The sequence below is a fragment of the Triturus cristatus genome, chromosome 4_1, assembly GCF_964204655.1.
Source record: "Triturus cristatus chromosome 4_1, aTriCri1.1, whole genome shotgun sequence".
Lineage (NCBI taxonomy): Eukaryota > Metazoa > Chordata > Amphibia > Caudata > Salamandridae > Triturus > Triturus cristatus.
In genome coordinates, this window is record NC_140585.1 from 129,058,906 (window position 1) to 129,076,748 (window position 17,843).

At 51.3% G+C, this 17,843-nt stretch overlaps 1 protein-coding gene across 1 annotated transcript in view; it reads left to right on the forward strand.

Annotated features, from left to right (window-relative positions):
• Positions 1-17,843, forward strand: part of LOC146847632 (uncharacterized) — a 141,444-nt gene that overhangs the window by 102,080 nt on the left and 21,521 nt on the right. Inside the window, exons 4-5 of the mRNA XM_085651768.1 lie at positions 492-563; positions 11,569-11,664. Of these exons, the coding sequence (XP_085507894.1) occupies positions 492-563; positions 11,569-11,664 (168 nt within the window). The remainder of the gene's footprint in view (positions 1-491; positions 564-11,568; positions 11,665-17,843) is intronic.

A 17,843-nucleotide genomic window follows, 5' to 3' on the forward strand; every position in this document is an offset into this window, starting at 1 on the left:
ACATGAAAAGACAGCAATTCAGGTCAAGAGGTGTTCCGCTAGCCGGATAATTACTTTTCGTCAGCGCCACATCGCCAGATGCTCTTCAAAGATTATCGGCAACTCTGACGCAGCACGGGGCCCCCGAGTCTAGGCGGCCATCTCAGGCGGCGTCCCAGCCACTCGCGCTTCATTGTGCTTTCAGTAGCCTCATTGTGCAGATTTCGCAGGTCATCTCTTGCCTTCCAGAAGCCACATGGAGGGACTCTACATCCTGCGGGTGCATCTACCAAGGATAGAAACTGATAACCTGTCAGCATCTTTGGCTTCTGCATGAATGTGCTTTAACATTAGCATGTCCTGATGTGCCTAATCTCTTAGAAAGTATATTATTGGTCTAAAATTGTATGCTTGTAATGGGCGATACTCCGTTTGTTTAAACCTGTAACTGTCGATAACTTGTTCTACTTGATTTTCTTTTCTCAATACTGCTATTTTATTGAGGAAAAAAGAAGAGCCAGCCTCAACATTTATTGATTTTCCTTGTGAAGAAATAGAAGAAAGCAGTGCCGACCCTGACTTGGGTAAGTCTTTAATTGTTGCACAGATTGTGTTGGGCAATGTGCCGTTGTTTCAAAGTGACCCATTTTTGGGTGGTCACCCCCTGTTTTTCATTCTTTTGGGTACTCACTTGCTGGTAACCTTGAACTCTAACACTGGGACACTACTATCCAGTGCCCAGTGTATGCACTCTGAGCCTCAAAATATCTAAACATTGCCTTAAAACCTGATTAGCACTTTTAACCTTCCTGAAAGATTATAGTATAGGGTGCAGAAATACACCTTAATGGCATGGAAACTTAAATGTCAGTTCAAACTGCGGCTCTTGCTCTGCCATCCACTACAGTGGCAGTGAAAACGTGGCTTTAGGCATACTCTGTGCAGCTTGATCACAGCATCACCCTTTCCCACAGACCTGTCAAAATCACTGTTTTGCCTTATGAAAAAACCTGATTTTAAATATTGAATACGTCCACTGAAAACGCACCTTGCTGCGCACAAGGTGGTGTGCATAATATGTAAGAATCAAACACGTGTGACATTAGAAATGGCATGTCCACCCGGTGATTGGGCCCAAAACCAAATTATCACTGATCAGGCTATAACTGCTACATCGGAAAAGTCAAAGTATAAAATAAATACTTCAATTTATAACTTTTGACCTATACCAGCTACAGATGCCATAGAAGCACATATTTTATGTTTAATACCAATGAAATCTAATGGTAAAGTCTGATTTGTTATTAAATATATTGGAAATGTAATTTTAGGAAGTTGCCACTGGTCAGCGAGGTACTTGTTGTGTCCCTGTAGACACTCAGGTCAGCCAACCAACCCTTGAAGTCCAACTCTTCGTCCTTGGTACAAGAGAAACCCGAGCAGTCCTTCAGGGCTCCTCTCAGGTCACAGACAGCAGGTCCAGTCCTCTTTTCCAAATCTCCAAAGCCCCAGTGGGACCAACCTCCTCCAAGTATATGACCTTTGGTTTCACATGGAAGGCTACAATTTCATCTGCAGCCCACTCAAGGAGAAAGTTTTTTTCCCAAAAAGTGACAAAGTCCCTTTCTGCGTTACGACCTAGAAACTTTTCAACCATTAAATTTCCAGACTTTTACCAGCACCAGCCTACTTGTTCGACCAGGGCTCCATCTCGGTCAGCCGTAAATTGTGTTCCCCCCCTGTGTTGGACGGTGTGTCATTGAACCTCAGCCTCAGAGAGAGTTCAGGTCTACCCATGTGTTGGACAGTGTGTGATTGCACCTGAGGCTCAGAGAGGGTTCAGATCTACCCTTGTGTTGGACTGTGTCATTGCACCTTAGGCTCAGAGAGAGTTCAGGTCTACCCTTGGGTTGGACAGTGTCAGATTGCATCTCAACCTCAGAGAGAGATCAGGTCTACCCTGGTTTTTGACTGTGTCATTGCACCTTACGCTCAGAGAGGGTTCAGGTCTACCCATGTGTTGGACTGTGCCATTGCACCTCAGGCTAAGAGAGGGTTCAGGTCCACCCTTGTGCTGGACTGTGTCATTGCACATTAGTCTCAGAGAGGGTTCAGGTCCACCCATGTGTTGGACCGTGTGTGATTGCATCTCAGGCTCAGAGAGGGTTCAGGTCTACCCTTGTGTTGGACTGTGTCGTTGCACCTTAGGCTCAGAGAGGGTTGAGGTCTACCCTTGGGTTGGACAGTGTGTGATTGCATCTCAACCTCAGAGAGGGATCAGGTCTACCCATGTGTTGGACAGTGTGTGATTGCAGCTTAGGCTCATAGAGGATTCGGGTCTACCCATGTGTTGGACTGTGTCATTGCACCTTAAGCTCAGAGAGGATTCAGGTCTACCCATGTGCTGGACTGTGTCATTGCACCTTAGGCTCAGAGAGGTTACAGGTCTACCCATGTGTTGGACTGTGTGATTGCACCTTAGGCTCAGAGAGGGTTCAGGTCTACCCTTGCGTTGGACAGTGTGTGATTGCATCTCAGGCTCAGAGAGGGTTCAGGTCTACCCATGTGTTGGACAGTGTGTGATTGCATTTCAGGCTCAGAGAGCGTTCAGGTCTACCCTTGCGTTGGACAGTGTGTGACTGCATCTCAGGCAGGGTTCAGGTCTACCCATGTGTTGGACTGTGTCATTGCACCTTAGGCTCAGAGAGGGATCAGATCTACCCTTGTGTTGGACTGTGTCATTGCACCTTAGGCTCAGAGAGGGTTCAGGACTACCCTTGGGTAGGACAGTGTGTGATTGCATCTCAGACTCAGACAGGGATCAGGACTACCCTTGTGTTGGACTGTGTCATTGCAACAAAGGCGGAGAAAGGGTTCTGGTCTACCTATGTGTTGGACTGTGTCATTGCACCTTAGGCTCAGAGAGGGTTCATGTCTACCCTTGTGTTCTGACCATGTCATTGCACATTAGGCTCCGAGAGGGTTCAGGTCTACCCATGTGTTGGACTGTGTCATTGCAACTCAAACTGAGAAATGGTTCAGGTCAAGCAAAAATCCTTCTGAAGTTGGAGGTAAACAGTGTTCGAGGCATGTGGGCTGCTGAATTCATATCTGTGCATAGATCGCCGCCTAGTGTTGGGTCCGGATGTTTGCACGTTGTTGTCCTGGAAGAGTCTTCGAAGTATCCTGGGATAGGTGACTCCTCCCCTGGACTACAGTGCGCATGGGCATCCTCTCCATCCTCAGATTGTTTTTTTCCGCCATTGGGTTCGGATGTGCTTATCTTGACTCAAGTTAGGAAAAACTTTTTACAGGCCAAAAGGCCTTTAGTTCGCGTCGGTACTGTTCCCGATCGGTATCGATAGTTATTTGTTAGTTTAATAATTTCAAGAACAACTTTTTCGCATCATACCCGACCGTCGACTCGACATCGACGATGGAATCGAGGACACCATTCAAGCGGTGTCCTGTATGCAATGCGAAATATCCCCATGTCGACGTCCACCCGGTGTGCAACAAATGCCTTTCACCGGATCACGACGAGTCCACATGTATGGCCGGTGCCCGATTCCGATCCAAGAAGACTCTCCGGAATCGACGAGCAGCGAGACTTGAAGCGCAGCAAGCGGCACCGGCCCCCGACCAACATCTTCAGCGCCGAGGACGAAGATGTCGAAGACGTGGAGAACCTACCCTCCAGTCCCGCTTCCGAACACGACTCCGGATCGGAAGACATCGAAGAACAACTCTTTCACAGAGACGAAGCCAACACCGAGGTAGGAGACTACGAGGAGGCCTTAGGGGCCGAAGAGAGTAGCTCCGATGACGAGCAAGGCCTACCCGTACAGACTGAGGATATCCCAGTGCGTCAGTCTATGGCTCCGGTCGAGGGATCGCCTTCGGGCCTTACCCAAGACCTATCCCGCAGTTCTTCGGCCCCGCCCTCTGGCCCGGCCTCGGACATTCAGCGGCAGCCATTACTACCCAAAACGACTGGTTTCCCTTCACCGAAACCGAAAGCCGTATTGGTTCATCAGAAACCGAAACTGAAAGTTAAACTGGTCGGATCGAAGCCCACCACGCCTTCGACGCCAGCCAAACCCGTCGGCACCGACCGCACCAAACGGGACTTCGGTGCCGAGCTTGCAGCAGCCGACGTCGGCGCCGACACACGGAAAAAGACCATCGGTACCGACAAACCGCCTCGGCTCCCGGCACCGAAACAATCGGCTCCGACCACAAAGGTCAAACTGGCTGCTGCGTCTCACACCGCTTCGAAAGCAGTACCAAAGGCACAATCATCGACGCCGTCGACGGCTACTACCTCTCCTCGACTCGATGACCCAGTGGCGCCGAAGAAGTCCACGGCCGCCTCTACAGAACCGGTCGGCGCCAAAGAACCGTCGGCGCTCCAGGTGCGGCAAGTTGCAGCGTCCTTGCACCGCATCAAGGACAAGGCAGCCCTCCAGGACACGTCAGGCTCCGAGCCGAAAAGAGCTCAAAAGGCTTCTCCGGCGCCGGCCAACATCACTTTTGGCTTGCCGCCATCCACGGCCCCAAAACTGTTCGAAATCAGAACACGTGTCACCCACACCAGGATCACACCTGCCGAACGCTCTCCTGCGGAGACGTCACCATCACACATCATCGATGCCGACACCGGCAGAATGATGCTCCACAAGAGGAGAATAACTTCCGAGCCAGCTTTGGACTCCTACCGGATCCCGCTGAAGAAAAAGCTGCCAGTGGATTCGGAACCAGTTCTTTACGAACCACTCCATACCTCTTACCAAGATCCACAGTCCTTCTCTCCGACACACTCCGAAACCGACGTTTTGGAGGACTACATGGGTGACCACGTCCCCTACCCCGGAGAGATGGACCCTGAAGGCCAACAGGACCCTGACCAGGCTTGGGATGACCCTGTAGACCCGGGTGCACCTATGGATACACAGGACACGCAGCTATATGGCGCAAAAACGTCTCCCACAGAGGACACTGCCGCATTCAACTCCCTCATTGAACGTGCGGCGGCCAATCATGGTGTGCAACTCCACTCTGACACCATCGAGGACGATTTTCTCATGGATACTTTCGCATCCTCAGAAAGAAATATCAAAACTCTACCCATGTTGAAAGGTGTCCTCAAACCAGCAAAGGACATTTTCAAAGAACCCACCAGGGCAAGAGTAATAAACCCCAGGATCGACAAGAAATATAGGTCGGCGCCTGGGGACCCTACCTACATTAGAGGCCAGTTGCCTCTGGATTCCATTGTAGTCGCGAATGCTCGCAAACGGGCGCACTCGCAGACGACAGGGGATGCTCCTCCCCCGGACAAAGAGTCCAAGGTGCTAGAGACCTCCGGCAAACGGGTTGCAGCCCAAGCAGCTAACATATGGCGTATTGCCAATACTCAGGCGCTCCTAGCTCGCTACGATCGCGCACATTATGACACATTAGAAAAATTACTCCAACATCTCCCTGACCAATACAAAGAGGGAGCAGAGATCCTCATCAGGGAGGGACAACTCCTCACGAACGCATCCATTAAGTGTGCACTGGATGCCGCAGATACAGCTGCCAGAGCCATAAACACTAGCGTCATGTTGCGAAGACACGCCTGGTTACGAATCTCCGGATTCAAACCTGAGGTGCAAAATAACATCCTCAATCAGCCGGTCAACCCAGACTACTTATTCGGGTCGGAGGTTGACACCACCCTAGAAAAAATAAAAAAGGACACAGACACTGCAAAGTCCATGGGGGCTCTCCAAACGCAGACCTTTCGGAGCGGCTCCTTTCGTCGCCCCGGAAATAGAGGAGCAGGTAGAGGACAGGGGTCACAGCAAACCTACAACAAGGGAAACACACAAAGTTCCTACGATAAAAACACACGGGGTGGATATCGTGGCTCAAGCACAAAGGGCAGAGGACGCGGATACGGCAACACCAGGCCCTCCCCCAAGAACAAACAGTGATGCCCTCTCCCTTCCTCCCGACCACATAACACCTGTCGGGGGAAGGCTACAAAAATTCCTGTCCACGTGGAACTCCATCACCACGGACAGGTGGGTCAAAGATATTATCAAACACGGTTACTGCCTAGCATTAACCTCACCTCCACCCACAATACCTCCAAAACACCGTCCTATGTCCTCAGAGCACTTAACGCTATTACAGCAGGAAGTGCTAAGTATGCTACAGAAAGGCGCAATAGAGGTCGTACCCGTCCACGAGCAAGGTACGGGGGTGTACTCCCTGTACTTTTTAATACCGAAAAAGGACGGGTCACTCAGACCTATACTAGACCTGAGACCTCTCAACCGCTACATTCTCTCGGAGCATTTCCACATGCTCACCCTGCAACAAGTCCTACCACTGCTCAAACAGGGAGACTTCCTAGCCACGCTAGACCTCAAAGATGCGTATTTCCACATACCTATTCACCCATCACACAGGAAATATCTCAGGTTCACTATTCAAGGGCAGCACTACCAATTCAAGGTTCTTCCCTTTGGCGTGACAACAGCGCCCAGAGTTTTCACAAAGTGCCTGGCTACTGTGGCCGCACATTTACGGAGGCAACACATTCATGTCTACCCCTACCTGGACGACTGGCTTGTTCAGGCAAAGTCAGCCCAGCAATGTGCCAGCCACATGTCCCGCACCATTCACCTTCTTCACAGTCTGGGGTTCTCACTAAATTACCCAAAATCCCATCTCCAACCCGCACACGTACAACAGCACCTAGGTGCGACCATAAACACTCTGACGGCCACAGCTCAGCCGAATTTAGTGAGAATCAACAGCATGCAAATGCTGATTTCCAAGTTCAAACCCCAACACTCCCTTCCCGCGCGAGTGTTCATGCAGTTGATAGGCATGATGGCCTCCTGCATTTTCATAGTCCCACACGCGAGACTACATATGCGCCCGCTTCAGGAGTGCTTAGCACGTCAATGGAATCAGGCTCAAGGACAACTAAAAGACCTAGTGTTGGTGAGCGGTCGGGCATACAACTCTCTGCATTGGTGGAATCCACAAAACCTTTACAAGGGCCGACCGTTCCAAGAGCCTGTTCCACAGATAATACTGACAGCGGACGCGTCTCTCCAGGGATGGGGAGCTCATGTACTCACTTACACAGTGCAGGGACTATGGACAACACAACAAAAGAAGATGCACATCAACCTTCTAGAACTGATGGCAATCTTCCTGGCTATGAAAGCATTCAAAGTACACTTGTGCAACAAAGTCGTGTTGATCCGGACGGACAACATGACCGCCATGTACTACATACAAAAGCAGGGAGGAACACACTCTACACAGTTGTCTCATCTGGCTCAGAGCATGTGGAAGTGGGCCATTCAGAGGAACATGTTCCTCATGGCGGAACACCTCCCCGGCAAGGACAACCAGATGGCGGATCTGCTCAGCAGACACAGCCACCAGATGCACGAGTGGGAGTTACACCCATCAGTACTCCAACCGTACTTCCAGCAGTGGGGTCATCCAGAGATAGACCTATTCGCCACAAGCGAAAACGCAAAATGCCAAAGCTTTGCCGCCAGGTTCCCACATCCGCAATCGCAGGGCAATGCGATATGGATGAACTGGTCCGGCAGATTTGCGTACGCTTTTCCCCCAGCGCCATTAATACCGCTGGTGGCTCGCAAACTCAGACAACACTCACTGACGCTCGTCCTGGTTGCTCCAACGTGGGCACGCCAGCCATGGTACACCACCTTTCTCGACCTTTCCGTGGTGCCGCATCAAAGGCTGCGGATCAAACCCGCGCATTTGACGCAGACCCATGGAGAGATTCAGCACCCAGATCCGCAACAGCTGAACCTGGCAATCTGGCTCCTGAAGTCCTAGAGTTTGGCTACCTAACCCTGCCACCTGACTGTATGGACATCATTAAGGAGGCCAGGAGACCCACTACCAGAGCTTGCTATGCAGTCAAATGGAAAAGATTCGTCATTTATTGCAATAATAATGACATTAACCCGCTAGACGCATCCATCCAAAACATAATTTGTTACCTGTTACACCTATACCGATGCAATCTGGCATACACCTCAATACGCATCCATTTGAGCGCAATAGCAGCCTATCTCCAGAACAGGCAGCACCTCTCTTTATTCAGAGTGCCTGCCATCAAAGCTTTCTTGGAGGGACTTAAACGAGTAATTCCCCCAAGACACCCACCAGCGCCAGTGTGGAACCTCAACTTGGTCCTCACCCGACTGATGGGTCCCCCCTTCGAACCTCTACACTCATATGAGATTCAATTCCTCACCTGGAAAGTAGCTTTCCTAGTGGCAATCACTTCGTTAAGAAGAGTTAGTGAACTCCAGGCACTAACCATTCAAGAGCCATTCATACAGGTTCACGCAAACAGGGTCGTACTACGTACCAACCCCAAATTCATGCCTAAAGTAATATCGCAGTTCCACATGAATCAAACTATTGAACTCCCGGTTTTCTTTCAGAATCCACAAAATGTCGCTGAAAGAATGCTCCATACACTAGATGTCAAAAGAGCCCTCATGTACTATATAGACAGAACTAAAGACTTTAGGAAGACAAAACAACTTTTCGTTGCCTTTTCTCCACAACACAAAGGCAACGTCATCTCCAAAGCAGGTATAGCCAGATGGATTGTTAAATGTATTCAAATTCGCTATGAAAAGGCTAAACGCACATTAACGATTCCCCCACGAGCCCACTCAACACGTAAGTTAGGGGCGTCCATGGCTTTCCTGGGAAACATTCCTTTACAGGATATATGTAGAGCAGCCACATGGTCCACTATACATACATTTACCAAACACTATTGTGTAGATGTACACTCAAAACAGCAGGCAGCTGTAGGACAAGCTGTTCTGAAAACTCTTTTTCAGACTGCTGCAGCTGGCACTGGTGGCCGCCGCTAATAGGAGGTACTGCTATGTATTCTATGCACAGATATGAATTCAGCAGCCCACATGCCTCGAACTGAATATGCTACTTACCAGTATGCATCTGTTCTTGGCATGTAGGGCTGCTGACATTCATATCGTACTCCCTCCTCCCCGGCGCCTGTAGCAGCTCTCGGAATTACTGTAAGCATGGTCATCACTTTCTATATCTACTCCATCACTGCCACAATGGCGAAAAACAATCTGAGGATGGAGAGGATGCCCATGCGCACTGTAGTCCAGGGGAGGAGTCACCTATCCCAGGATACTTCGAAGACTCTTCCAGGACAACAACGTGCAAACATCCGGACCCAACACTAGGCGGCGATCTATGCACAGATATGAATGTCAGCAGCCCTACATGCCAAGAACAGATGCATACTGGTAAGTAGCATATTCATTTACTGCTGTGATTGTTGTACAAGCAGATAATCTTTTAATCCTTTAATTTCTTTAGTTATTTTATAAAGAGTCTGAGATTTTGTGCTTTACTTGTATAAAAAGATTGGAAGATAAAAGCCACATCCTTTGCCACATCATTCCAAACTGGCATTAATAACACAAAGTGAGTCCTCTTTAATTGGACTCACCGTGTTCAGATGTTGAGGTTCTCCTAATGTTTTCCATACAGTTCATGTTTTTCCTTTCTCCTCTGGCCTAAATGCCACATAACCAATGACTTGTCTCTGACAAAGGTCTTCATAGATTACCAAAGAGAAAAATAATCTTCCTTCATTTATCACAAAATAAGTTTAGTTTAATACAGGGGTACTCACAAACTTTCTGTCGGGGGCCAAAATTACAGTGTGGTTAGTGGCCGAGGGCCGCACTGGTAGGGGTGGAGTGAGTCGGGGCGGGATCAGTGGGGGGTGGAGCTAGAGTAAAAAAAAAAACCTTTCAAAACATCTGTCTCCCTCTCTCTGTCTCCCTCCCTCTCTGTCCCCCTCCCCCTCTCTCCCTCCCTTTCCTTCTCTCTCCGTCTCCCCCGTCCTCCATCTCCCTCCGTCCTCCGTCTCCCTCCCTCTCCCTCTGTCCTCCATCTCCCTCCCTCCTCCGTCTCCCTCCCTCCCTCCCTCTCCTTCCCTCTCCGTCTCTCTCCGTCTCCCTCCGTCTCCCTCCGTCCTCCGTCTCCCTCCCTCTCCCTCTGTCCTCTGTCTCCCGCCGTCCTCTGTCTCCCGCCCTCCTCCGTCTCCCTCCCTCCTCCGTCTCCCTCCCTCCCTCTCTCTCTCCCTCCCTCTCTCTCTCCCTCCCTGTCTCTCTCCCTCCCTGTCTCCCTCCCTCTCTCTCCCCCTCTCTCCCTCCTCCGTCTCCCTCCCTGTCTCCCTCCCTCCCTGTCTCCCTCCCTCCCTCCCTGTCTCCCTCCCTCCCTGTCTCCCTCCCTCTCTCTCTCCCTCTCTCCCCCTCTCTCCCCCTCTCTCCCTCCTCCATCTCCCTCCCTCCTCCGTCTCCCTCCCTCTCCGTCGCTCTCCGTCTCCCTCCGTCCTCCGTCTCCCTTCGTCCTCCGTCTCCCTCCCTCTCCCTCTGTCCTCCGTCTCCCTCCCTCCTCCGTCTCCCTCCCTCCCTCTCTCTCTCCCTCTCTCTCCCTGTCTCCTTCCCTCCCTGTCTCCCTCCCTCCCTGTCTCCCTCCCTCCCCGTCTCCCTCCCTCTCCCCGTCTCCCTCCCTCTCCCCGTCTCCCTCCGTCTCCCTCCCTCTCTCCGTCTCCCTCTCTCTCTCTGTCTCCCTCTCTCTCTCTGTCTCCCTCTCTCTCTCTGTCTCCCTCTCTCTCTCTCTGTCTCCCTCTCTCTCTCTGTCTCCCTCTCTCTCTCCCTCCCTCTCCGTCTCCCTCTCCGTCTGTCTCTTTGCCTCTGTCTGTCTCTGCCTCTATCTGTCTGTCCCTGTCTCTGCCTATCTGTCTCTGTCTGTTAGTCCCTATCTCTATCTGTCTGTCTGTTTCTGTCTCTCCCTACTGCCCTCTGTCACCCTCTGTCCCCTTACCCGACTCTCACACCCTGCTGTTCTCTTGTAATTCTTTGTCACCTCTCTCTCACCCCCCCCTCCGCTTGTGTGGCAGCTGAAGCAGCTTCCCTTCCAGGGCACACACACAGCCCCACCTGAGTACTTCACAGGTCTTTAAGAGACCATTTGCATGATAACGAGGCTTTGTTGTATTTCACCTCTTAGCGCCCCAGCAGCTCCACTCGGACTATCGCTTGAATCCCCGGGCCCCCACAGAGCAGAGTCTGACACTGTTAAAAAAAAAAACACCGGTACGATGTCTGCAAGGTCCGCGGGCCGCCAAGAAAGGCTTGCCGGGCCGCACTATGAGTACCCCTGGTTTAATAGTTTCTGTTAATTGGTTTTGCAGATAGGCTCCTAAGAAACTGATACCTCTCTGATGTTGTTTCCTCCATGGCCGCCGGTGATGTAGATGTAGTTTATACAGTTGTGCTCAGAGAGTTATGGGTTGTTTCTGCCCTGCATAATGTGACCTCATTCGCATGTATTTTCTGTTTATAGCTCATATTTTTTTTAAGGCCTCCTTTCAGATAGTTGCTTTTTAGTTATACTACATGGATTTCTCAACTCTGTGTTTATTCTGTCATTCTATAATGCAATTATATACGGTGTGTCTCCTCTTTTTAGGGGTTCCACGTATAACAGCAGTATTTTCACTGAGCACAAGTCCAGAGGAGGAATCAGGTGTTCAGGAGACAACAAAACCTGAGATAAGGACATCAGGTGAGCATGAGAACATGTGGTTAAATACAAGATAGCAGACAATATAACAAGTTTTGTGAATCTGAGAAATAATGTTTCCTTGTACATAACCATAAGAACTTTTGGGGATGATTTAAGGGAGCATTTTGATTGCAATTATTATAGCAGATTTTTGGAAAATTTTAGATAAGTTTCAGTGAAAGAAAATTAATGTTCAAGGCATGTGGGGCTGTAGATACACATACTTTGCATACTCCTGCCATTTAGTGTTGGGTCTGGATGTGTGCAAGTTATTTTTCTTCTACAAAGTCTTCCAAGTCATGAGCAATAGTGACCCCTTCTCTTGGTGATGATGCACATGGACATCGACTCCACTGTTATATTGTTTAATTTCCGCTGTCGGGTTCGGATGTGTGTGCCTGTACCCTGGGTCGAGAACGTAACGGTGCTCTTTTTGGTTCGTGCTCCACTCTCACCCTCGTCTGTATTGTTTTCGATTTCGCTATCCCATTCTGCATATCCTAGGTATAGAAAACTATATATCGTTCATCGAGTTGACACCCTTTGACCGCAGCCCCAATAGGGTCTTGCCTTTCAGGGCCTTTACTATAGTCTTATTCAGGTTCTCCAAAGAATGCCTTGCTGGTGCTGGAACGGACCTCCTTTGGTTACTGCCCTATCGCCACCACGTAAAATATCCTCGGAACGATCGACATCAGGTCTGTAATGTGTGTTTGTCACCATAAAACAGAGAGGAAGATTGCGAGGCCTTTCATTCATTCTGTTCCAAGAAGACACTACAAGACCATTGCGCATGTCGGTTCGTAATGCAGTGGAGCAACATCAAGGACACTCCCGATATCTTCGGACATGAAGACATCGAAGAAGAGGAGGAAGAACTCCCTTAACCATCCGTTGCGGCGGGACAGGAGTTCTTAGTTGAGTGCTGTTCCGGCTCCAACCTCGAGGTCGATTTGGAGATCCAAGATGTTACGCCGGTTCAACCACCTGTGAGTATGGTATCTTACCCTCAACACAGAGTAGAACACTTGGAAAGATACACGGTCCTTACCGATCAAGAGGCCCTTGGTTATGTTGGAAACAGCCCACTCCCACTCCGCAGGGTGGTGGTGGACTCCCCGAACACACTGTGGTAGCTTGGCTCGAGTGGTCAGGAAACAGGCACCGTGCTAAGCATACAATATACCCATACAATAACCATGCGTGCATCCGTTCCAAAAACGACTCTACACCGTAAAAATTATGAAAATATTCTTCTTTATCTTTTTCTCTTAGTTGCTGATTGGAAAAATAAATAAGACAATCACAATATACAAATTTTAAATAGTGCAGGTCAAATAAATACTGTCTGGAGATTCAATAAATAGGGGTGATCATAAATACAAGGGACATAAATATAAGTGCAGGTAATACAGGCAATTAAATATTCTGAGGCAATAAATACTGAACCAATAAATATTGTACACCAACAAGTCCTGTAGACCAATAAATATAGTGAAGCAATAAATAGGTTAACACAATAAATACAGTGCCCCCAATAAATAATTAGAAGTATACAGCAGCACTCATGTAATCAGATCACTTTTCAATTCCTAAGGGCTGATTTGGCCCAGGCACAGCTTGTAGGGTTGTGGAAGGCTTGGGGGGGGTTCTACTCCCTGGCTGGGACAAGGCTGAGGCCTAAACTGAGGTAGATCAAGGGGGGAATACCAGTGCCCTGGCTTTCTCTCTCCACACAACCTCTCTAGGTTAGTCCCAATTCACCCCTGGCACAGTCAGGTTGGTTCCAGCACCTCCCTAGCCCCTTAGAGCAGTCTCTCAGGTCTCCACAGGGCCTTAGGCGCCCTCTACTCCACTTACTGCCCTTTTTCTGATGTTCCGACGCCGCTGGAGTCGTGTCGATGCCGTGAGGCGGTTCCGGTTCGGTCTCGGCGGCCTCGGCACAATGTCAGTTCTAGACGACGCCGGTAGGCGGTTCCGGTCCGATGTCGGCGGCCTCGGTTCGATCTCGACCTCCGATTCGACGGCGTCGGGCAGTCTCTACTCGATGTCGACTTCGGGCGGCTCCGGTCCGATGGCGCTCTCGGCTTCGATGACGTCGGCCGGCCTGGCCTCGATGTCGACTTCCGGCGACTCCGGGGTGCGATCCTCACCCCCGACCTCCGGTGCTCCTCCTCTCAGGTTCCGGGCGACTCCGGAGTGCGATCCTCACTCCCGACCTCCGGTACACTTCACCTCGGTCTCCGACGACTCCGGAGGGCGGACTTCACTCCTCCGATGACGCCGCTCACTCGACCTCGGTTAACTTCCTCCTCGACCTTTGGTATTCCTCACGACCTCCGTCGGCGCCCTCTCACGACCTCAGGCGGCTCCGGGTACGACGTCTGCTTCTTCAGTCAGCGCCGCTTCTCCACCTCGGGCTCCAGGTCTTAGGCTACTCGACGCCGGACTCCAGGGAAACCAGTTTCCAGGTCAGGATCTTGCTGCTTTCTGCTTCTAAGGCCTGTTCCTGCTGTCCAGGTCCTTAGGATGAGTTTTTCTGGCTTCTTCCCACACAGGGCTACAGGCTGGGATCCATCAGTAGGGACAAGTATCAAGGGTGGGTTTATGGACCCCACTCCAGGCACAAGTTTCCACCCCTGCTGCTTCACTCCTTCCTCCTTCACTGTTGTGCTGCTCTCTCTTCACCAGTCAGGTGCCAACTGCCAGCTCCAACTGCCAACACTCTGTCTTAACCTCCCAACATTCCAAACCGCCTCCAACTGTCACAGGGTTCTGGAATGTTCTGGAAGGTGCTGGTAGGTTCCAGTGGATGCTGGTGATGTCACAGGTGGCCACCATTTTGTGCTTCAGGCCCTCAGACAGAAGTTTCAGGGGTAGCTAAAATGGCTCCCTGAATCTGCAGTAACACTAAAAAGTCTGGTGGTTCCCAAAAAGGAAAAATTCAAACAGGGTTTGAGGCAAAAGTGGGACAAAATAAATAATGATGAGGAGGGACCACCCAAAGGGCTGACAGGTCTAACACGCGTCCCCCCCAGCTGAAAGTGGGGAGAGCTACCCAACCCCTTGGGAGTTCTCATCACTAAGGCGGAAATACCTTGAGAGACCGTCTGCATTGGCGTGGTCCACTCCAGGCCGATGTTCCACCTGAAAGTCCATCCCCTGTAGGGAGATAGACCACCTCAACAACTTGGGATTCTCCCCCTTCATTTGCATCAGCCAACGAAGGGGTCTGTGGTCGGTCTGAACCAGGAAGTGCGAGCCAAACAGGTATGGCCGCAACTTCTTCAGAGCCCATACCACTGCAAAGGCTTCACGCTCTATTGCACTCCACTTCTGTTCCCTGGGAAGTAGTCTCCGGGATAGGAAGACCACGGGTTGATCCAGACCCTCTTCGTTGAGTTGCGATAACACTGCCCCAATGCCATGTTCTGATGCATCTGTCTGGACAATGAACTTCTTGGAAAAGTCTGGGGCCCTTAAGACCGGGGCCTCGCACATGGCTTTCTTCAATCTCACAAAGGCCTGCTGACAGGCCTCCGTCCAGACTACCCGTCGAGGTTGTTTCTTGGACGTGAGCTCCGTGAGGGGGGCTACGATGGTACCGTACCCCTTCACGAAACAGCGGTAGTATCCCGTGAGGCCCAAAAATGCTCGGACCTCAGTCTGTGTCTTGGGGGGTTTCCAGGCCATGATGGCCTCGATCTTCGCCTGGAGGGGTTGCACCGCTCCCCTACCCACCAAGTGTCCAAGGTACACTACCGACCCCTGCCCGATCTGGCACTTGCTGGCCTTGATCGTCAATCCAGCTTGTCTCAGGGCCTGGAGAACAGCTTGCAGGTGACGCAAGTGATCCTCCCAGCTGTTACTGAAGACGGCTATGTCATCCAGATAAGCAGCAGAGAAACTCTCCATTCCGGTGAGGATCTGGTTTACCAGGCGCTGAAACGTGGCAGGTGCGTTCTTGAGCCCAAAGGGCATCACACAGAACTGGTAGTGGCCATTGGGCGTGGAGAAGGCTGACCTTTCCCTTGCTCCATCAGTCAACGAGATCTGCCAGTACCCTGAAGTAAGGTCAAAGGTACTTAGATATTGGGCAGCTCCCAGCCGGTCAATCAATTCATCCGCCCTAGGGATCGGATGAGCATCAGTTTTTGTCACTGAATTCAGTCCCCGGTAGTCCACACAGAACCTCAGTTCTGGTTGGGCACCCGGTGGTGCAGCTTTCGGTACTAACACCACCGGACTAGACCAGGGGCTGCTAGAAGGTTCAATCACTCCTAGCTCCAGCATCTTAGTGACTTCACTATGAATGCTGGCCTTCACCTTGTCTGACATCCGGTAGATCTTGGACTTCACAGGTGGGCTGTCTCCTGTGTCCACGTCATGGACGCACAGGTGAGTCCTACCCGGGACAAGGGAGAACAACGAAGAGTACTGCCCCAGGACCTGGCGACAGTCCTCCTGCTGTTCAGGAGTTAGAGATGGGGAGAGAATCACTCCCTCCACCGACCCATCCTTCTCTTGAGACGCAAACAGATCAGGGAGAGGCTCGCTTTCCACGTCCTCTCCTCCGTCAGTCACCATCATCAAGATGACTTCGGGCCTCTCGTGGTGGGGTTTGAGGCGGTTGGCATGCAGCACCCGCAGGGGCTGACGAGGGGTCTTCAGGTCCACCAAGTAGGTAGCCTTACCCTTCTTCTCCAACACCTCAAAGGGTCCTGACCAGCGATCCTGGAGGGCACTAAGCTCTCCTGGTTCGATCACCCACACCTTCTGGCCAGGCTCCAACTCCACCGGGTGAGCATTGTGGTCATACCACGCCTTCATTACTGCTTGGCTGGCTTCCAAGTTGTCAGAAGCTTGCTTCCACAACTTAGCCATTTGGCTCCGGAAGGCCAGCATGTAGCTCACCACATCCTGGGGGAGCTTTCTGGGAGTTCTTTCCCATCCGTCTCTCACCAGGTTAAGAGGTCCACGTACAGGGTGCCCATACAGAAGCTCGAAGGGGCTGAAGCCCACTCCCTTCTGTGGCACTTCCCTGTAAGAAAAAAGTAAACAGGGTAGGAGGACGTCCCATTTCCTCCGCAGGCTTTCAGGCAGACTTCTGATCATGCCTTTCAAGGTTTTGTTAAACCTCTCCACCAGACCATTGGTCTGGGGGTGGTAAGGAGTTGTGAACCGGTAGGTCACTCCACACTCCTTCCACATCGCCCGCATATACGCTGACATGAAGTTGGTCCCCCTGTCGGACACAACTTCCTTGGGAAAACCCACTCGGGTAAAGATTCCCATCAGGGCCCTTGCCACAACAGGTGCTGTTATGGTCCTCAGAGGTATTGCCTCTGGGTACCGTGTGGCATGATCCACCAGAACCAGGATAAACCTGTGACCAGCTGTAGTCGGCGGATCTAATGGACCCACAATGTCGATGCCCACCCTTTCAAAGGGGGTGCTAACGACAGGAAGTGGTTCCAGGGGAGCTTTCAGCTTCACCCCTGTTTTCCCACTGGCTTGGCAAGACACACATGTCCGGCAGTAGGTATCGGACGACACTTTCATCTGAGGCCAATAAAAGTGTGGGACAAGATGGGCGAAGGTCTTGTCTTGCCCCAAGTGTCCTGCCAATGGTATCTCGTGAGCCAACTCCAGAAGGAAGGCTCGATAACGTTGAGGGACTACCAAGGCTCGTGACGATCCGTGTAGGGGTGCCTTGGGTTCACTGTAGAGGAGGCCATCCTCCCAGTAAACACTGTAGTTCCCTTCAGCGTTCCCTGCTGCCTGGGCTTCGGCCTGTCGCCTCAGCCCCTCAAGGGTAGGGCACTCCCTCTGGCCCTGGCAGAATTCCTCCCTGGACGGGCCTCCCTCCACGTGCCACTCGGCCGGGATGGGTAGGTCCTCCAGATTGGTAACGTCCCCCTCCGCAGACTCCTGGTCCACCACCTCCGGTGGCCTATCCGTCCTACGGGGTGGGGACGCCGAGGCAGGCTCCTCCTGTCCTCGGTTCTTCCCTTGACTGGCAGCTGGCTGGGCCTTTGTTCCAGGCTCCAGCCGAAATGAACTCCCTCTTCGGGTAGTCGCGGACCTTGTGCTAACACAGGCCCAGTCAGGTGTACCCAGCATCTCGGTGTGAGTCCGGTATTCCACCTCCTTCCAAGCGTTGTGCTCCATATCATTCC